Source organism: Cardiocondyla obscurior, linkage group LG01 (genome assembly GCF_019399895.1).
Source record: "Cardiocondyla obscurior isolate alpha-2009 linkage group LG01, Cobs3.1, whole genome shotgun sequence".
Classification (NCBI taxonomy): Eukaryota; Metazoa; Arthropoda; class Insecta; order Hymenoptera; family Formicidae; genus Cardiocondyla; species Cardiocondyla obscurior.
The window spans coordinates 12,291,633-12,313,571 of NC_091864.1; the positions used below are offsets into that span (position 1 = coordinate 12,291,633).

The window sequence follows — 21,939 nt, forward strand, 5'->3', positions numbered from 1 at the left end:
TTCCACTTAGTTCACGGCTAATTAGCTAAGTCGCCGAGTCACGAGTCCGTTTTATTCCGTGTGTATACGTCACCGCAACTGTTGACCAAACTTCCTCTTATCGGAAGACTCCATAGCGAGCGCGAAAACTTTCCATGAAAATTTCCATAGAAATTCACGTGGAAACGTCGCGATTGCTACAAAGGCAAGACATTGTTACGGAAGAAAAAAAAAACCGTGCAACTGCGAGAGATATTTCTCGCCCGCGGATATATGCCTGGTCGTGCTTATCTATTTGTTTTATTGTAAATTATTCTTTTATTGTTAATTCTTTGCGGATGAAAGAACGAAGTGAGAATTGTAAGCGCGTTGTTCGAAATAAGTAAATTGCGAAAATTGAATTAATTAATCATCTCACTTATATTGGTATCTTTATATCTTCCTGATGCAATCGATCGTATGTGTGACAAAAGACACGCGAGTTTCGAATAATTATATAATATTATTATACAATCGGCGAATTCATTTAAGTCATTCGGATGATGTTATCCAGACTTATTGAATAACAAGATACGTTTATCGTTTTGTTACGTTAAATATTCGGATAATTGATAGCGCGACACGATCGAGTTTGATATTTCCCCCAAGCGCTTTCTCAGAATAACTTTTTTTAAGCTTTGAAATAAAAATGCAGCGACGTTCTACGTAAAATTAACCGTGGGATGATTCCATCAATCGTTCGATAATCAATTGTTATTTTTATTATATTAATTAATTATATTAATTAAGTGGCTTAAATCGAACGTATTTATAAAAATAATTTTGCTCTCTGAAATTATATAAATCTCTGAATAGTTTCCTAATTATAATTTACAGCTATCTGATTTATTATATCATTAGATTTTGTTAATTCACAATAGTGTTGTTTCCATCGGTTCCAAAAAATTTTTTTTTTTTTTTTTTTTTAATGAAATTTAAAAAATTAAAATAAGCACTCGACTTATAGAATTGAACATACAACGCATTAAAAAACCTTGTTAATCAGTTATCAAATTTCTTGAAATCGAGAGATAAAAGACCCCGGCCGGTTATTCACACTTAATGCTTACGATAATCGCAATTAAATTATCTTTTATATGACCGAATGTGCATACATACATACATACACGAGTAGATATAACGACTTATCTAAACAGCGATGTAGACACTTTCTTTAACATGTGATATACAGGGCGTTTGGTTGAGAAGGATTAAGCTCTTAGGGATAAATAGAGCTTTAGTAGACAAGTAAGAAAGTCTCGTATGATTGTAAAATTGTCGACAGTGATTAAGAAAAAACCCCCCAAAAAATTAAAATGTTAAGATTAAGAGCGACAAGGAAGTCGCGACTTTCAAGTTTTTTTTTTCCTCAATAACAATCGACAATTTTGCAAAATGGTACGGGACATTTTTACTTGTCTACTAGAGTTCTATCTATCCCGAAGACTTAATCCTATTCAATCAAACATCCTGTACGCACATTACGTGTTCGTAATCAGATCGCCGGGGTTTTTCGTATCTCGGTCCGCAGCCACGTCGTGTCCTGTTCAGATTTCCTGTCTTTGAATTTCTTACATTTGTTAATTTCTTTTTTTTTTTTTTTTCTTCAAGTATTTAAGATACATAATTTCTCGCGGCAAGAATATTGTTACGCTGCGGACGTGACAATATTAAATAATATATTTTCCTTGGAACTTAATGTCGAATTACAATAACTCGACAAAAATATCTCGCCGCTTAGCAAATGTATTATGATCCTCTGGAAATCGGGTTACAGCCCCGCTATGTTCTAGGACGTCAATTTGAATACTTTCCGGTCGCGCGCTGAATATTTATCAGCCGCGCAAAACGAAATAAGCGAGTCCTGTAAACAGAGCCAAGTGTCGAGGTTCCGTCACTCCACTATTCAACGTTACCTATTCATCATTTTTTTTCTTTTTTCTTTTTTTTTTTTTAATGGTAATAATATAGATTTATATAAAGCTTTTTTTCTTTTAGGCAATTGGCGTTGGATGCAGAATTGCAGATTCGATCGTCGCGTTTTTGTTACTCGTCCGCTCCGCGAAGTGGAACAGCCGGTGGCAAGTGTGAGGTCCGTACGACGAATATTAACATTCACGACAGCGGTTGGCGATGACTAATATCGCGGCACGTGAAATCCTACGCTTTGTGTGATCACCGCAAATTTTCCATTCCCCGGTATTCGATCCCGGTTCGTTTTCTGCTATCGCTCTTCTCTTCGCGTCTGTATATTTCGCAAGGTCATGATATGTACCAACGAAATCGAGACCACGTCGTGCACCAGTGGACGACGATGACGATGTTTACGAAAAATAGTTTACGGCACTCGTGCTCTCGGATGTTCATCTAACGCGTTATAGACGAAGGGAGCACGGAATTCGCGAAGTCATTGAAAAAAAAAAAAGAAAAAAAAGAAAGAACGTGCGCTTTTAGGAAGCGAGCTTTCAACAATGCCAACTTTTTCGCTCGCATTCTTTTTTTTTTTCTTTTTTATAAACTTTATTTTATTTTATATCTCGCCTATATATATAAAATTAAGTTGCAAGTGATCTTGTCAATCTTTTATTTTTCTTATTATTGATTTCGTGGCGTTTCGAACGAAATAAGAAATTAATTCGATCGTGGTTAGCATCCACTGCGAACGATCGCTGGCAAATAGAAGTAAAAGCTGGTCCATGGAAATTTACCAGCTTCTTGCTTTGTCTTACGTCCCGTTTGTGGTTCCTCAAGATGCTAAGTGGATTCTTGGAAGTTCATATAATAAGTTCTATTGGGTTCACTCTCAAATATTATAAGATCTTTCTACGACAATTTTTAAAAAACAAAAAAACAATTCCCAACCAATCATACAATATATTAAAATATCAAATTATATTTAAAAACAAACTTTTAGTTACTTAAAAATCAATGATCACATAATACTCCAAAGCTTTTTATTAAATTGCACGAGAAATAATTTTAATTCATCAAAGCGAAATCGCATTCTTTGTACGATTATTTTAATTTATTATTTTGCGATTACGTCGATTCTAGTTGTCATAAAAAAAATTTTTTACAGTATTAACCGTTATAACTGTGCAGAATATTTTTTTTTTTTCTTTCTTTGTACCATTGCCCTCCTTTTTCGCATTAAAATAACACAACTCTATATACAATCACGGTGTTTAAATATTTGCAGTTCGCGGATCCCACGCGAGATTTCAAAAGTTAACAAAGCTTTTCCCGCCACGTCGGTCGGTCGGTCGCTACCACTTCTGTTTCTCTCATCTTTCAAAATACCACCTCGCACATTTTACATTTAAATTCTTTTCTTACTTTTTATTATATAATATAAATTTATATAAATTTTTTTTTAATAGTAATAATTTAAGTAGCAAACAGCGAAAAGTTTTTAATTTATATAATAAATCAAGTCTTTTTCTAGCTCGGCGTACATGGCAGAGTCGCCCTATCCTCGTCACATTTACGGTCAACGCTGCTTATCGGCAATCGCAATTATCGACGACTATTGATAAGATAGTGCGAAATAATTTTACGTATTTCGGATAACGCTTTGCGTGATAACGTTTCGTTCGAGCATTGTGAAATTACAACGCCGACGTACGCGAGGATTGCCAGTCGCCTTTTAATTTCCGAACAAAAGGGTTCGCGCAGTCCTGACCACGTCAACGTTGTCGCAGCGGAGGAAGCGTGGATCGCACCCTTATTGCTCATGTACCGCGGAAGTATGAAGGAGACAAAGACCCCCGGGAAAGAAGAAGAAAGAAAGAGAGCGTTGGGAAAAGGAGGCAAAGAGAGAAAAGGGCAAACGGCCCGCGGGCCGCATCGCGGAGCGGGGCTGCGCTCCGTCAATAAGAAAGGGCGGAAGGGAGGGAAGAAGCCGCGTTTCTTCCCCCCCGCTACCGCGCGTCAGCTTCGTTGCACACGCGTGCGAGTGAGATAACGGCGCGCGGAGAAAGCGAGAAAGCGAGAGGAACCGCACCGCTCCGACAATGAGTGGGCGCGGAGTAGTGGGAACGATGACGCGGAGGGTAACGGAGGAGCTGAGCGGAGGAGGCGGGTGCTCGACGCCCTCTGCCTGCGTCGTGACACACAGCTGATCAGTCGGCTCGTGACGCACGCAACGGTGCACGGTGTTATCGGACAGCGCGAGAGGTATACGCGTGGAATGACGATCTGAGGGCGAGAGAGGTTCATGTGCGCGTACCGGGGCTCGAGGCACGATCTCCTATGCGCCTGGACGACGACAGCGGCGACGACAACGAGGACGACGTGGAGGAGGAGACAGCCGACGGCGGCGGCGGCGGGATCGGCAGAACGGTGCGGTCAGGTCGATCGACGGCCGGCCCGACGAGGTCTATGACTGGAGCAGAGGCGGATGATCGCGGAGCAGAAGGCAAGCACGAGGACGGGGCACGCGGCATCCCCGTTGTCGCGATCGTCGCAGCGCCCACCTACGCCACCGCGGGTATATCCCGGGGTGCGCGCGCGCGCGCGCAGCGGGTGATAAAGAGCGCGTAGACCCGCGAAAGAGGGAGGGATAGGTCCCGAAGGGAAGAAAGGTAGCGTGGGCTGTTGCCCTTGTCCCTTCGTTCTCTCCGCGTTTCGTCAGCCCTGATTTTTCGCCCTCCCCCCTCGACTTCTCTCCCTCACTTTTGTATCGCATTTATTTCCGTTGCCGTACTCTTCTCCGGGTAACCCGGGGGTGTTCGCTCCCTCGCGCCAGTTTGGATATAAATATAGTTTGTTTGCTCGGCGATCGCGATCCCTCCCCCGTCGCGTTTTTATCTCGCGTATGCGGACCATCCGCGTGTGTCGTTTTCGTGTGTACATGGTACGCGCGCGCCAGCCGCGATTAAAGGTCGATGACGATGCAACGGGTTCAAGACCAGGACAATGGGATCAACATCAAATTCGGCAAGCCCCGGAAGACCGACTACAGGTTGGTGTCGCAAAGCGCCGACAACAAAGACCGTTACAATGGGACCAATAAACCAGGTGAGCCTTCGGACGATTTATCCAACTCATTCGGAAAGAAACTAATCTACCTCTTTCCTTTTTTTTATTCTTTACATTTAGAAATCAATTTCAAGAAAAATTAGTTTTCTCCTCCGAGTCATTACTGCTCGTAGTTTTTTTTTTTTTTTTTAATAAATTTTTCTTTGTTAGTTTTTCTCACAAATGATTGCCAGAGACGTTTAAACGTCTGTTGATTATGGCCTCGGAATAAAAACAAGTCGAATATAATCAGAACGGAGAGGAAAGCTGTATTTTCTGACGTTATTGCAAGAGAGATATTACTGGACGACACGGACGAATTGAGAAATAAATAACGAAACAACGCTACAAATTCAAATGTAAAAATCCAAGCTCGAAAAAAAAGAATCTTGTTAAACAGCATCCCAGCAAATTGGACTCTCCTAGATTATTCATTTCCACGTGTTTTGTTAAAACGCTCGCAACGTTTGCTGATAATATATAAATTGAATAAATAATAAATTATATCTACCGAACGGAAGATCTTAAATCGCTTATTTGTAAAAATCAGTTGAACGTTTATAAAAAATGAATTGCGGAAGTTGAGAAGGGACCAGGATTGGGTTTTTCCAGCCTGGGAAAATTTCCAGATTATACAAAGTCTGTCACGCGGATTATCGCTATGGGCAGGAAGAAAAAAACACGTTGAAATTTTTGACACTATTATCATTCGCTCCTGAATTATCACGAGGAGAACTCGTCGGGAATGCTCGCTCCCGCCGCTTCGAGATATCCTCCTTTTATCTGTCGGATACTTAACGATTTTTGTTAACGCCAGCTGGTGAGACTGATAACCTCAGCTTGGATTAGACATACTTTTGCTTCGCTTGGATGATTCGCGCGTTTTTCACAATTTTTCTGACCTTTTGTTTTCTTTTTTCATTTCTTTTTTTTTTTTTTTTTTTTTTTTTTTTTTTGCATTTGACTGAGCGCATTGCATTGCGCATTTTTGTTAGATTTTATACGTTACGTTTTTTATGCGAGCGCACTTTGTACAAGTCTATCATCGCTTAGTTACTTGAAGATTTCATTGTAACTTAGTTCCAGGGTGTAGTAAAATAAACTTGAATAATTTATACGCTAACCAGATCAGGTTTTTCTTTCATCAAAATTGGCCGAAATGCCGAAAGTCTTATTGAACGATATAAGACAGTATAAAATATAAATAATATAAATAACAGAATATAAAAGTATAAACCACGTGCTAACAAAGTGCCACACGACGGTGGTTTATACTCGCACCTTTGTTTTCTTATCACAAAGTGACCATATTACCGAATTATCTCATCGCCACTAGCATTATCTCTTCATTTCCTGTTTCTTCATTTGCTCACTACAGCTCTCTTTCTCTCTCTCTCTCTCTCATTTCACACAAGAATACCTCGGCTCGCTTTTATTCTCTATTCTTACTTCTGCCGTTTACTCCATCTTCGGGATGACGTTTGGAATCGTTATACATAGAACTTTTATAAATAGAAGGGTCGAATAAAAAAAAATTGGCTTAACAGCCAAGAAGTAAAACGAGCAAGGATAAAACTGATGTAACTGTACTTAATCATATTACAAAGTTGCGGCATTATGTTTCAGCTTTATTAATTTAATCGCGAAAAGAACCTCAGCGTTTTAAAGAACTAAATTTAATCCTTGCGTGTTTTTGCATTTTTAGTCTTGCGCCGTGAAAGAGAGCTCCGTTTTACGATCATTGAATCTCCGTCGCCTCTAATTCACCCACAATTATAGATGCATGTTGAAACGATTGCACGTAGGAACGGAAATGACTTCCGTATGCGAGGTGAGCGGTAACAATGCTCGCATACCGATGAACGTTGTCCGTTTGTCGGGAGAAATTACAGCTTTCCTTTGTCCACACGCATAGGTATGCCTCTTCCGAGCATGAATCGGCGCGATTACTTGCACGATCCCACGAAGTTGGCACTCGCCGCAAACGCCCGTCCACTTGTCATCGCCAGGCAAACACGAGCCGAGTCTCGCTCGCGAAACCAAAGTATCGCCGGTATGCATTAGCCCGTTCTTATATTCAAGACCGCCTTAAATACAATCTTGTTTAGTTCTGGACCAACCGCAGAGTCTCATTAGCGTTTCGAGACGTTGCTTAAGATGATCTCGAAATAAGAATGGCCCGTGATTATTAACTAGTTAGAAGGCGATTCATTAGCGTGCTAATTCTATCTTGTTATTGATGGCAGTATCCATTCGCAGAACCCACGGGGAACGTCCGTCGTTATCCACTTGTTGTCTGAGGATCTAATTGCCGTCGTTTGCAGTCTTCCATCTGCAAATCGATTACACCAGATTAATATTGTACAAACGTGCCGTATAAACTCTATTCCGCGTATCTCTGCGTATGATATAGAACACGCTGGCGCTCCTTCCCCTTTTTTTATTGTCTTCTCTTTGAAGTACCTGTTATAGAAATAACGATCTTATTTTACAATCTTGCCTTAAGGTGATCTTGTGTTATATTAGCTGAACAGAACGTAGCGCATAATGAACGTATTTTGCAAGGCAATTAGAAACTCGCAGAGAAGATTATTCGTTTTATTTTTTTTTTTTTTTTTGCTTTACTTATCTTCATGTAATACTGAGAAATTACAAAGTCCAGCCGTCGTGAAATGTTGACTGCGTCGACGGAATAGATTTTCTACTGCCGATGCTGTCGGCTTGAAATTCTTTTATTTATATCACAATGTGGATCAAAGTTTAAGTCGAATAAAATTAAATCGTAAAAAAAGAAAAAAAAATGAATCCATGGCCGGTGGATTTTGAATGAAGAATTTATGCCAGACAAAAACGAGGAGACAATTAGGTCGAATAAAGTTCCGTGAAAACCGGGTCTAGGCCGTGGATCTTGCGCGGATTCTGAATTAAGGATTCTTGAGAGAAAAAAAAAAAAAAAAAATGACTAACTTTCTGTTTCTATTTCAGAGAAAAATGAGAAGGCGGAGGAGGAGTTAGTCCCACCGGATGGAGGCTGGGGATGGCTGGTGCTCCTAGCTGCCGTCATGGTTAATTTCCTTATCCCTGGCACCATCAAGTCCTTTGGGGTGCTGTTCGTCGAATTCCTCGACGTGTTTAATGCATCGCCGGCCGCAGCTGCATGGATACCATCTCTTTGTTACTTCCTGTACAGCTCGTTGGGTAAGAAATGATATATCTCGAGGCTACCTGGTTCACGTGGCTCTTTTCAGACCGTTTCTCCCAGGTCGAAACTCTACCAAGGGCTTCATTTTCTCCCACTTGTCCCAGTTTTGTCTTCACGCGGTGCAATTAAATATTTATCCGCATTTTATTCCGTTTACCACGCCTTATCGTCGAAATTCCAGAGTGCGTTTGTATCAGTTTGATTACAGCTTTACGGGACTTTTGCAAAAAAAAGAACTCTATAATTATTGGCAAACATTAACTTTCACATTACGCTACGATATACACGCGGGCTGGGTGTATCCACGATCTTGTAAAAGGAAAGAGCGATGAATTTATGAGAGAAGAGGACTCCAAGGAGAGTACCTGCCTACTTAATTGCGTATTGTCTGCGCGGTGTTTACACGTACTTTCTTGGATGGAGTATGATTCACGTTGATGAATTCGAGCAAACATAGTTGGGAATTAATTCACTTTATCTTTCCGCGTATTATGTTTAACAAGAATCTGGATCGCACCAAACCAGACATATTTTCTCTCAAGAGTGAAATCATAATATAATTGTATAAAAGTCCCAAGAACGGAGAACATTTGTGCAAACGTTATTTTAAAGGGGCAACATATTTTAAAAGAACTTATTATTTTTCTTTCTTTAACTAACTTTAAGACCCGATATATCGAAGCAAACAAAAATTATTGCATCATCATTAAAATAAATACCTTTAAATTTCTACGTATCACCGTTGTGTATCTACTTGCATTTTAATTTATGTCCTATTGTTCTAGGCCCACTCTCTAGTGTTCTTTCGGTCAAGTATTCCTATCGTACGGTAACTTTAATAGGAGGAGCATTTGCTGCGGCGGGAATGATGCTGAGTTATTTCGCGAGTTCTGTGGCCTTTCTATGCGTTAGGTAACGTATTTTTTTTTCTTTCAATACCTAGTATAATAAATCAGTTAATGAAATATAGTTCTTTAAATAAAAATTACTTAATTAATCATTATTTTACGCAACGAATATTTTTATCTTAAGAAATATACTATGCCTTTTAACTTAAAAAAAAAAAAAAAAAAATTTTTAGTAAAAACAAGATTCATTAAAATTAATTATTTCTTTGTTGCGTTGAGTTTCCTGGTGAAACCACTGCAAAAGTTTTTTCAAATAAGTTGCAAGGAAAAATACAGAATAAAAAGAGAAAATGTAAATGTGTGCGTATTTAGAAAAATCTATGCGACATAACAAAAAATAACATAAAAGAGAGAGAGAGAGAATATTAAACTGCATAAAATGTACAAAAAAAATATGCAGAGCTCAACATATTGAGATTCTTTTTAATTACACTAAAACTAATAGTTTCGTATTTAATATAATACTCTCTTGAGTATATTCTGAATATTCGTTGTACGTATAATTTCGTTATGTATTATTATCATAAAAAAAATATTTCTTACAATCTTTTTCTATTTCAGTTATGGTGTCTTGGTGGGCACGGGTGCCGGATTAGCGTTTCCTCCGACTGTATATATCGTCACATCTTATTTCGTACGACTACGAGGACTCGCCAATGGGCTTTGTATATCTGGCAGTGCGTTAGGTTCAATATTTCTTCCACCTGTCCTAGGCTTTCTTTTACGCATGTACGGTTACAGGTAAGCGCAACAGCACTGTTTAATAATGACAAATTAAAAAATTTCTGCTAAGTGACACAAACATTTTGAAAATAAATCTGTTACCTGCGTTTCGTCAAAATTAAAAAAATAACAATCGCAAATATATGTGAAACGTTATTATAGTGCATACAGATCATTACTTAGCTTCAAATTTGATTTATTTGATTTATTTACAGTAATCAAGTACATTATACTTAGTACGATGAATTTAATTAAACGTTAAATTATAATAATATACAGCTTTTTCTATATAATGATGAGCAACGAGAAAGATAAGAAGATAAATATAGTTAATCTCGTATTTATCGAAAACTGATAAACTTCATGTATCAAATAAAATTACTTTGAGAGCGAGACTTTATTTATAACTTTTCCATCAGTTACTATGCACGTGGTGTACACAGTAATTATTGTTTCATCTTATATTTACGATTAATCAATAATGGTAATCTGTGAAATTAATCGATATTTATTCGCACAGGGGTGCAGTGCTAGTGATGGGCGCTGTTACGTTAAATGTCTGGGCAAGTGCTCTTCTATACCATCCGGTTGAATGGCACCTAATACCGGCTCGGTCTCCAAATGATAACGACATGCATGATAATGGGGAAACCGTGTCGGCGGCTGTCACCAACAGCCCTGAACAGACAACGGAGAAGGACAATAGCCAGCAGGCGTCCTTGACTAATTCGGTGAACGAGAAGGCCGCCCCGATTGTCCCGAAAAGCGCGTCGAGTGTCGCCTTGGAGTATTACAAAAACACCCCGGTGCAAGGTCGTACGCGAAAGATCAGTATGCCCACTGGACGCGAGATCAGCGGGCAAATGCATAGCACACCGACGCTGCACGCCGTTCCGGAGCGTGGCGGAGCCGTCGTCGACTCCGCCAAGTATGCCAGAACGGCGAGGTCCCCGTTGCACTCGCCCAGCACGTCGTCTTTCAACTACGTTAGCACACCGTACCACGGTAGCACGCTCTCGGTTCTTCACCCGGAGCGCGCATCCACGTTGACACTGAACGCAATCTCCAGTACGTTCACCAGGAAGTCGACGGTCCGAGAGCAGAAGCTGCGCGAGCACGAAGAGAAGGACCAGCAGAACAAGTTTTTCGACTTCAGTTTGCTGAAAGACCCCATTTACCTGGTCATCCTGATTTCAAACTCCACCAACGCCATCAGCTACACCAACTTCGTCATCTTGTTGCCGGCCTATGCCATCTCTTTGGGCTTCAACAACTGGGACGCGTCGCTATTGTTATCGATCGTGTCTATGCTCGACCTAGTGGGCCGTATTGGCGGTTCTGCTCTCTCCGACATAAAGTTCATGCCCAAGCATTGGTATTTCGTGGGTGGCTTGCTCGCTTCCGGAGTTTCCTTAGCCATCCTACCCACTTCCAGCACGTATGTCACATTGTCTGTTTATTGCGCCTTCTTCGGTCTCGCGTCCGGTATCTATGTTGGTATCACCGCCGTCATCATGGCTGATATGCTGGGCACGGAGAAGCTCACCTCATCCTACGGCATTTCGTTATTCGTTAACGGTGTCATTCAGCTGGTGGGTCCCCCGATTTGCGGAATAATTTTCGAGCATATCGGCAGCTACGGACCAATCTTCAGTATACTAGGTATTATTTTGGTGTTCGGCGCGTCCCTTTGGAGCATGATGCCGTTCATTCGAAAGCGACAGGCGACGGAAAAGCCCGTCAAGATAGACAAAGTATAATAGACCAAATGAACAAAGTAAAATTCTAGCATATACGTCTGTTTTCATCGTTAGTACTTAGATATCATAGCTGTTTATTTTACATTTTCGAATTTGAGTTCTGGGACAATTGTATGTCTTGAACGTATATACCCGGGCGTCAAAACGCTGTCCCGAGTCTTCGAAAATGTAACACTAAGAAATTACTGTCGAGTCATGTGCGATTTGACATTTTGCACATAAGGGCACACATGAGCTTAATTGCGCGGTCGCCAAAAAAAAAAAATAAAAAAAAAAATAAAAAAAAAATTAGCCAGCATATATTTAAATGCGCAAGAGAAAAAGAGTGAGAAAATGACCGTGTGAATTAAAATTATATAATTATATATATATAAATATATAATATGTATATAAACTGTGATGTTAGCACAAGTGTCGTGTAATGAAGCATTGACGAAGTCTTCGGACCGGGCCAGTCATAACGAAGAGCAGCGTCAAAATTGTCACGCTTAGTCAAGCAAGACTTTACAGTCCACGAACTACTTACGACGACGGTAATTGCCGAATCATTATTGTCTAATAACTGAGATTGATTATCAAAGCGGTAAATGTGGAATAAGTTTATTATTTCTTTGCCTAATGTCGAATTAGAATTTAATTAATTTGTCATAAATAAATATAACTTTGCAATGCATAGTAAAATACTTTTTTTAAAACGTAAAATAAATATGCCACACATGCAATATTTTCTGTAATCAACAGTATTTGTTGCATAATCCACAGTATAAATTCGTTTAGTAACGAATTTATTATATTATCTTTTCAAAACAGATTTAAATAATTTCTTGTGTTATTATGATACTAAAAATGAGAACAGCAGAAGTTCACGAAACGCATTTAAAACAAGTACTTATGATAGCGTAAGAAGTACTTAAACTAATCAACATTTGATATGATAGAAGTGCAATCAAATATAAATAATAAAAGTTATTTTGTATATTCAAAAATAAAATTGATAAAAAAGAAAAAATATCTGTATGATCTTCAAAAATTACGTAAAACACTAGATATGGATTTGTTTTAAAATACAACATATATTATATCTGTGTAAATAATTTTAAACCCTAAAATAATCACATTTACCGCCAAACACACGCCGTTATATCGGCGATGAGATATCGCACAGTGCAATCTTACGTGTTATAGCTTCTACGAAGCGAATTATTTACTTGGATATTTCGGGATAAGGATTTTTTGGGAAAACATAAAAGCGCGTCCTTCCGTAAGAGTATAAGGAAAATCTCTTGCCTTATATTTGGAATTAAAGATTGCCCTCCCTCTGAAAGTAAACATTTTCACCATCACGAAAACTGTAATCTAATTCTTATTCGAGTACTTAGTTGTGAAAGAACAGCGGTCACGATTGATGCTAATTGCATCGGGATAAAAATGTAATAGAAAAATATAGAACGTGTACTAATGTGTCTGATAAAGGCCTATGATAAAATAAACCGTCACGCATTGTAGGTATAGCATCTTTCAAAGATTCGATCGTATATAAACACTATTTTAATGTTAGAATAATCAGAAACTGATTCTACTTATAAGGCGAATTATCGTCTTAGCCATCGAAAAGAATCACTTTCGAATAGAGGCTGCCTCCTTTTTTTTGTAATTAAAAATAAGGTAATCGAGAGAAGCATCCGCAAGAAGTATACGACTTCTAATTATATAAACAAGACATGTCCGGCAAAATGTAGGTTTCACGCCTTCCTAGCATTAATTAAGCCGTCTTTCGGCGCTAGAGAGAGATTCAGATAAGCTCAAATCTCTTTCAAAACCCGTCGGAAATAATGCCTTATGAGTAGATTATAAGTAGCTCGTAAGTGTGTAATATTAAGAAATATATTATGTTTATATGACTCTATACAAATACATAAAATAAAAAAATATAAAAAAAATTCCAAAATAGCCGAATGGCATTTTTTTTATTATTTATTCGCGCGCATTAAAAGTTGAACATGTTATACTTTTAGTTATAGTTTATAGATACAAGATCGAGACAAATAAAAATTATTATAAAACAAGGTCAAAAATTTTTTCGCAAATGATATTAATATTAAATGATAACGAGCACAGGTAAAAAATAGTTAAAACCTTGTAATTTAGAGTTTAAATTATGTGTTTAAATAAATACAGTTGTAACATTTTCTTTATATTTCTAAGATAAGTGCCCACAAACTGGGAACTCGGAGATAATTAGCAAGAGGAAAGTACATCTAACAAGTGTATATTACACTTCATTAATATGTTTATATTTGCTTACTCACAGAACGACTGTATAATCAAGGTGAGAGTGGTTACTTTTCTTTTGAGACAGTCTCAGCAGCTGATGGGGCATCTCGGAAATTAGGGAATTGCTCCCATGGGGCAGCTAGCTCAAATTTACGGAACTCCTGAGTTAATTCTAATGGTTCGATCACTATTCTTTTGCATTCGTCGTCATAACGCACCTAAAATGCGAAATTTTACGTAAATTCTTACTTATACAAATAAATTTGTTAATGCTATATATATATATGCTATAAAATTAATAATACGTTTTTATTAAACCTCAAATACCTCAACGTATCCGCTAAGTGGAAAATCTTTTCTCAATGGATGCCCTTCAAACCCATAGTCCGTAAGAATTCTACGAAGATCAGGGTGATTCGAAAAGAATATACCAAACATATCCCATATCTCTCGTTCGTACCAATCTGCAGCTTTAAACACATTGCAGAGGGAATCGACCGGCGTCAATTCGTCCGTATATGTTTTAACTCTGATGCGCGAATTGTAACGTAGTGACAGTAAATTATAAACAAGCTGCAATGATAAACATTTTGTTTGCTCATGAAATTATCTATCTATGTCACGTTTGTATAAAATTATTTCTATGTGTAATAAGGTAAAACTTACTTCAAATCTGTACTGCCTACTAGGTACATCAACAGCAGTGATATCCGACAAATTAACAAACTGAGTATTATGATGATCTTTTAAGAACGTAAACGTAGGGATAATGCCATCAGGCGCAATTAATAACTCTAGCTCGTCACCGGCAGCCAGCTGCACCTGCTGTATATATTTAGGTAGACACTCGTTGATATAACTGCCGAAATGTATCAGACGGTCGACATCGACATGAGTGGGTTTGCGTACCGTGGCTGTAGAAATATTAATTTATAATAATAATAATTTGTTGATTTCAAATAAAACTTATAAAACAACATTTTACTTATTAAATTAAATAAACTAATTCTACGCACGACGAGTCTCGGCTTTTTCGCTGGTAGTCGTGGTGGTCGTGGAGTTACATCTTGCTGCTAACGAAGAAGCAACCACGTAACCTATAAGTACACGCATACGTTATTATATAATTTAATAGAAATAATCATTTACAATTAATATTTTCTTACATTTAGGTGCTGTGGCTGATAAATTTCGCGACAATCTCCAACAATTTCTCAATATCGACGTCATTTTTCCCAAGGAATATTCCAAATCCACTCGCAGACAATTAGTGGAGCATATCTTGCTATGTCGGCATTGTTGGCGATGACAATGATCGACATTTATAGATTGTTACCTTATCGTTCTTTTTAACGTAAAAAGAGCAATATAATTTTTTACGAAAATCAAGGTTTTAGTAATATAATAGTAATACAATTGTGGTTATATATATAATACTATTTAATCTATATAAAAGTTACATATTTTCTAGTTTAATATTATAGTTTTACAAATATGGATTATTTATGTAACCGAGTTGAAGATCTTCTTGTACTCTCTCGCAGTGAGTTATCGTTTTTAGATCGTTTTACAATTGGCGACAAATCGCTACCAGAGCTTGTTCTTGACACTGTCTTACCTTTCTTCGTATATTCTTTTTTACCTATAAAATAAAAACGCAATAAGTTTATCATAATTTTATCACTTAATTTCTTATTTAATAAATATACATTTTTACATAATTACTAATATAAATTTAAAAAATGTTATAAAAAACTATAAATAGTAAAAATAGTTGTTCGGCTAATTTAATTATACTGATTTTTTTTAGAAAAATTTAAGACAAAGAAAAGTACCACGTTTGGAGGCAGTTTCAACTTTATCATCTTTGGAGCTATCTTTATTTTTCTCAATTAATTTTTCAGGAGAAATCTGATAGTTATCAGTTAACTTCTTTTTTCTAGGTGTTCCTGTAAAATAAATTATAAAGTTATTCACAATTTTGTTCTTATTTCATATTATAAATAATATACAATAAATAAATAAAAAAATATTGATGAGATCGATTTGAAACTCACGCTTTGGAACGATTACACTGTCTTCGTCAGAGTCGTTAGAGCTGTCTTCATCCTCATCATCTGGACTCTTATGTCTTGTTCGGCGGCTTTTTTTAGTCCTCGGCACATTAGACGGTGGCGGCATTAAACTCTTATCTGTCACTTCGTCATTTGTCGTTTCTTTAGAATCTAGAAGTTCCTGTATTTTTTCCTCTAATTCTATACAAATCATTTTTGTTTCCGCCTTTTTCTTCGTTTGGTCAATTATATGTTGCAAGGCTGTTAGTACTGGTTTATAACGAATTTTTTCCTTTAGTAATGGTAAATTTTCAATGAGATGTCGTAAACCTTTAAGCAAAAAGATAAAATCAATTTTTCAAAATTTGATTATCTTATTAAATATAAATTATTTTACTTACTCTTTCCACTAAAATGTAAAAGCGAAAGGCAGTAGGAAAGATCGCGCCATTGCCTCTCTGTAGAAGCTAACTTAAATCTAGCGCAAATCTTATCGATTATAGTGTCAATTTGCTTTTCTTTCATCATCAGGTTAAGAATGTATCTGTACATAATAATTATAATAACGTTAAAAGTGTTCGCATTTTCTGTTGTTAAATGTAGTTAACTAATCGTTATTAATGTTTACTTAATGGTTTGCTGGAAGTCTTCCTCATTAAGATTCAATTGAGGATCCGCCAAGCGTGACAATATATCAGGAACTATGTTATATAAAGCGTTGCCTTTTTGAGCAAGCTGAACAAAAAATTCTTTTGTATCTCGTCGTATTTGTTCGTCCTCATCGATAACGCAAAGGGCTAATTCCGAGACCTGTCCTTTCACACGTATCATTTCTCTCATTATCAGATTCGATAGCATATGAACGCATGTTCTACGCACGTTCACATCTTCATCTCGAAGTCTAAAATGATAAATATTAAATAAATATCATATATTGGAATTTTTGCACATTTTTTAAGTCTTAAAAATATAAACACATTTTTAAATATAAAAAAAAAAAAAATATATATATATATAATTAACGAGATAAATTTAATTAGGACTTATCTTTAAATGTACGATTAAACTTGGAATAAGAGGTATGCAAAAATTACTTACCTGCCGTAAATATGTTTCGACCACGGTTCCACTTGATTGGGAAATCTAGTAGAGAGATCACTCAGTCCGATTAACATATTTGATCGGATTCCGGGATAAGGAGATCGTTCCAATATAGTGACCAGGAGTTGCAAAAATTGCTCGCAAAATTCGGAACTCACTGTCATCATTTTGCTAAGTGCGAGTGAACCTGCAGCTTGTACGTCCTCATTATTATATTTGTCAGGATACTGACATACATCCAATACTAACGGACTAGAAATAATTATATATTAATAATCAAATACATTTTAAATTTGTAATAATACATACAGAAATTTCACGAGCAAGCCGTCTCCAGTAACAATTTCGTGTTCTAGTGCGTTGTTAACAAACTCTGCTTGGGCGTCGTCTACCGCACCGGTTAAGGCTTCTTCTCCATTGTCTTCAGAAATGAACGATGAAAATTCTTTAGTTCGAAAAGCATTTCGTCGCGAGCTTGACGACGTTGATATATTTCTAATGTCTGGCGTTTTCTTTTGATTTTTTGACTTCTTGCCTTGAATCTCTTCTCGTACTGTCTGTCTATGTCTCAGTTCTTTATAAATATGTACGTCTAGGTGAACTAGCTGTCTGATGGCAATGTGACCAATTATGTAAAGCAATCTGGAGAGAACAATGCTCGATACATTTACTGCTTGACTTTTTTCGATTTCGATATTCATAAGCTGATTCTTTTTAGTAATGTTCAATAATAATTCTTTCATCAACTGATCAGGTTGATTCGCTAGCTGTAATTAAAACTTTCTTGGTATAATGTCCCAAATATATTTAATTATAGTTTTACTTACGTGATATATAGCGTTAAGTGCATCCGTTGTAAAAGAAATATAAGCCTTATTCTCTGTTTCGGTAAAAAAATCTATTAATAATGTCATAATTTCTTTGAATACATCGTGATTGTTAGGATATCTGTATGAAAAAATAAGGTTTTAATTAATAATTTTCCGAAGACTTTAAATTATTTACTTTTATTATTTTAGAGACTTACCTTATAGTTACTTTTTCAACATCATTATTGTTTTGTTTTATTTTCAACAACATTCTGCAAGTGTCTCGTGCTAAAAGAAGATCATTCTTTGCACGCACACCAAATCCTATTTTTTTTAACACATCCAAATTATCAGACACTATGTCAGGTTTAGCTTGAGCTATCATCGTTATTATCATTAATGCGGTTCTGCTGTCTATCGGCGACGTGTTGGGATACTTCATGGAAAACTTTTCCCACAAAACCTAGATATATATAACAGTTATTGGAATATATTCTCAATTTATATTTAAAATGTTCAAAATATTAATAAATTTGCTAAATAAAATTAATATTAAGTGTACGTAGTTAATAAATAATTTCATTTTTAATCTTAACTTTCACCTTTTACATATATATATATATATATATATATTTTTTTTTTTTTTAATTTTACACGAGATTATTTAAAAGTTCAAATTTAAAGTAGACATGTATGAAATAAACAAAATCTTTCGTAAACTTGTATTTTATATTTCAAATATTGAATATACCTGCAGCAGTTCGCTATTTATTTCACCAGTCTCGTACCACCTTACAATTAAAAGCGTCAAAGCTGGGCTCTGACCAGGCTTCAATTCTTTTAGCAACTCAATCAGACGATCTACACGGATAACGGCTATTTGACGAGACGATTGTTTGTCGTTGTTCGTATTTAAGTATATCTCCTTGTACACTTCGGCTATATTGTTGCGTACGGATTGATCACGATGGAATACTTGCAGTAAAGCCTCGCGCATGAAGCTAGCTGTTCCAGTTACTCCAAACTGAAAAGCAATTCCTAAAAACGTGCACGACTCAACAGCGTCTCCAGCGACTGTGGAAAACAGTAATTTTCCTGCAATTGGTATTGTCTTTTCCAACTCGGTTGCAAATTCCAAACAGTTCTGTAAAAAAGTAATAAATATAAATAGCAAGTATTTTTTTAATTCTTTTAACGATTATTTATTCATGTCTCCTACTTTATAATAATTTATAATGCATTTTTGCTTTTTTAATTCCTCGTTTCTCTTGTCATTTTGCTCTGATTCATTCGTATTATTCGCATTGTCGTTTTCCTTCTCTGTTGATTTAGTCTCGGACTCGATAAATATTTTCAATAAAAAAGCAAATAAACACTCTTCTTTCGCTGTAGTGGAAAGATTATCCATTGTAGGAGCTCCTTCCAATTTTGTGCACGTTTTCCACAGATATGTTACTGCCTTAGTGACTTTTTGGTTTAGTAACAACTGTCTCACATGTTCGAATGCACAAGTTGGATCAATATTTTCATTTTGTTCTTCATCTACAAGAAAGTTCATATACAATTACAGTATGAGAGAAAAGTAATAATAAATATAACAGGAAACAAGCTATTACAAATATGTAATACGAATACGAACTGTTAATATATTCTGTTTCATTGTTCAAAACCTCTTTTATCGCTGCTTTTATATCAAGTTGTAAATCTTTCCAAAATTGGTATCTTTTCTCATGGCCACGTTTGCTACTACTTACTATGAGAGCTTGTATTTCTTGCAGTTTTGCTTTTTCTTTTTCTAGCGAATTAGAAAGCTCGACGCAACTTAACTGCAAAAATACACAAATCGTAAATTAGTTTAATAAAAAAAATTAATAAATAAACGTTTAATTTAAGTTTTGCATACCTTGCCGGCAAAAGGATTACTTTGCAATAAAGTGCGCAGTAATTGAAAAGCCTGCTTGCGAACGGTTAAACTTTTGTCTTCTAGTCGCATAGCAACAGAAGCTAGAAGCTTTCCGTGTCTCACTAATGGCACAGCGCCTTCGCAGCATAAACGCTGCCATATCTGAAGTACTTTTGATCTCACGTAAGTATTATTATCTAATATATGGTCTTCTAAATTATCGAAGCATTCATCGCGTTGTTGTTTCTGTTCGTCTGTGAGATCTTCACCAATTAAGGTTTTTTGCACTACAGCGCCCAAAATTCCAATCACACAATTCCTCATTGTATAATACTGTTAAAAGAATTTCCAAAAAAAAAATTTTAATTAATTTCTACCTACATAAAATATTTGTAAGCTCTTTCAGTATATTTCGTATCTTCTTATACGAATATTATTCACTCAATAGCTTGAACTCTAATGAAAACATACCTCGTTTGATAGATAATCTATTAATTCGTCGAGAAATGGAATGATCAAATCAGGTTGTGTGGTTCCGATATTTTCAATAAATATGGATATGTTGCGACAGTCTACTTCGTTAATGTCACTTTGTCCAATTTCATTTATCACTTCTTTTATTAAACCGTTACAGCCACATTCAGTAACTAGATGCACTACTCCAGCTGCTATGGATGGCGCCAACATATCACATAATTTCACCAACTACAACATAGTTAATGTTTTGTATTTTTCTAAACACAGATATTAAAAGTTTTAATTAACAAATACTTTTTTTGATTTATGTATTTAGCTAAATATACCTGAACAATCCTCACAGTGCAAGCAATTCCATGATTGTACTTTTTAATCAAAGTTCCCAGGATCTATTTGTAATAAAAAATATGGCAATTAAATATTAATATAAGATTCATATGTATATTTCTATACATTTGTGTAAATAACAATACCTCAAATATAATTTGTCTTATCTGTTTTTGTTTGACATCTTTACTCTGTTCCAATATTTTATAACAAATTTGTGACAAAACTCTGTATTAAAATTAAAAGACATTAAATAATTAAAAAATTAATTTAACTTAGTTAACTACAAATATTCTACTGTAATTTACGTGACAAATGAGTTATCAACAATGGGTGGTTTCCAAATTTTATAAAGTGGCAACTGTAGCCATCGAAATAAAAGTTCCAAAACTTTCTGCTTGGACTCTTCCCATTCCTCTTCAACATCAGACTTTGCACTTTTTTTACGCTGCAAAGAAATACTTGTGTCATTATCCATATAATTTTGTTGCACATATCAATGTAAATAAGTTATATACCTTTCCAATATTATTTTCTGCTATATTTCTTATATGTTCTTCTATATAACAGATAAACCATGAAAACAAATATGCAATCATATTGACAAGGCACAGATATGTTTTTCTATCATCTTCATCTTTAATATTTTTATCATGATCAAATATATCTTCCAATTTGTCCACAAGAATCTCTGTAGCTGAAAATTTAAGATTTATATGAAGTAAATTGATTAATTTTAAATTAATAATATAATTATATTTTTTGGCATACACTTTATTAATACTTATGATATAAAGCTAAAGTTTTCTCCAAAGAATATTACCTTGGTGAATTCTATTAAAGGCACGTAGACAAATGTCAAAATCTACTTTATAAGTGTGAACAATAATAGAAAAGAATGTGTCAAAGTGATCCAAAATAAAGTGTACACCATTATTCTGCAATGCTGGACGTGTAGCTACAACAGAAGAAAGTAGTTATAAAATAAAATAAGACAGAGTAATAATAACCAATTAAGATGAATATAATCATAATGTATTCTATCAACTGTTACTTTCATTACTGAGATACATTAACGACGTATTCATCAATAATGACAGAAACACAATAGTTTGTTAATTATAAACAATTTGAAATAAATTTGGTTACCATCAATAGCTTGTGATATTGCCCGTAAAGGCAGAACTTCTTTGACAAAGTATTGCCCGGCGTGTGATGTTAAAAGCTCGTCTTTCACCAACGGAATCACAAACTTTACTATTTTAGTTGACATTTTAACTTTAATCAAACACAACCAAACATGTCAAAAGGAACTGACCAGAACTGACTAATAACCGACATTAAAACATGTTGCTGTTTTACTT

At 35.9% G+C, this 21,939-nt stretch overlaps 3 protein-coding genes across 3 annotated transcripts; 1 reads left to right on the forward strand and 2 right to left on the reverse strand.

Moving 5' to 3' along the window:
- The first annotated feature begins 4,096 nt into the window (after window positions 1-4,096).
- Hrm (solute carrier family 16 member hermes) lies at window positions 4,097-11,921 on the forward strand. The gene is made up of 5 exons (XM_070660013.1): window positions 4,097-5,037; window positions 8,023-8,235; window positions 9,025-9,151; window positions 9,709-9,888; window positions 10,391-11,921. The coding sequence occupies exons 1-5, from the start codon at window positions 4,905-4,907 to the stop codon at window positions 11,628-11,630; spliced, it is 1,893 nt and encodes a 630-aa protein (XP_070516114.1). The 5' UTR covers window positions 4,097-4,904; the 3' UTR covers window positions 11,631-11,921.
- Window positions 11,922-13,767: 1,846 nt separating this feature from the next.
- Window positions 13,768-15,227, reverse strand: Nd-30 (NADH:ubiquinone oxidoreductase core subunit S3). Its single transcript, XM_070660126.1, has 5 exons — window positions 15,071-15,227; window positions 14,921-15,001; window positions 14,571-14,818; window positions 14,232-14,477; window positions 13,768-14,122 (listed from the first exon to the last, which is right to left on the reverse strand). Exons 1-5 carry the CDS (start codon window positions 15,132-15,134, stop codon window positions 13,970-13,972), a joined length of 792 nt encoding a protein of 263 aa, XP_070516227.1. The 5' UTR covers window positions 15,135-15,227; the 3' UTR covers window positions 13,768-13,969.
- A 126-nt stretch (window positions 15,228-15,353) lies between these two features.
- Cap-d2 (CAP-D2 condensin subunit) lies at window positions 15,354-21,939 on the reverse strand. The gene is made up of 20 exons (XM_070659972.1): window positions 21,725-21,939; window positions 21,399-21,533; window positions 21,094-21,272; window positions 20,884-21,023; window positions 20,722-20,803; window positions 20,575-20,637; window positions 20,243-20,476; window positions 19,772-20,104; window positions 19,508-19,694; window positions 19,088-19,410; window positions 18,620-19,012; window positions 18,087-18,331; window positions 17,887-18,007; window positions 17,369-17,826; window positions 17,057-17,311; window positions 16,587-16,859; window positions 16,360-16,502; window positions 15,962-16,288; window positions 15,740-15,853; window positions 15,354-15,546 (listed from the first exon to the last, which is right to left on the reverse strand). Exons 1-20 carry the CDS (start codon window positions 21,846-21,848, stop codon window positions 15,404-15,406), a joined length of 4,272 nt encoding a protein of 1,423 aa, XP_070516073.1. The 5' UTR covers window positions 21,849-21,939; the 3' UTR covers window positions 15,354-15,403.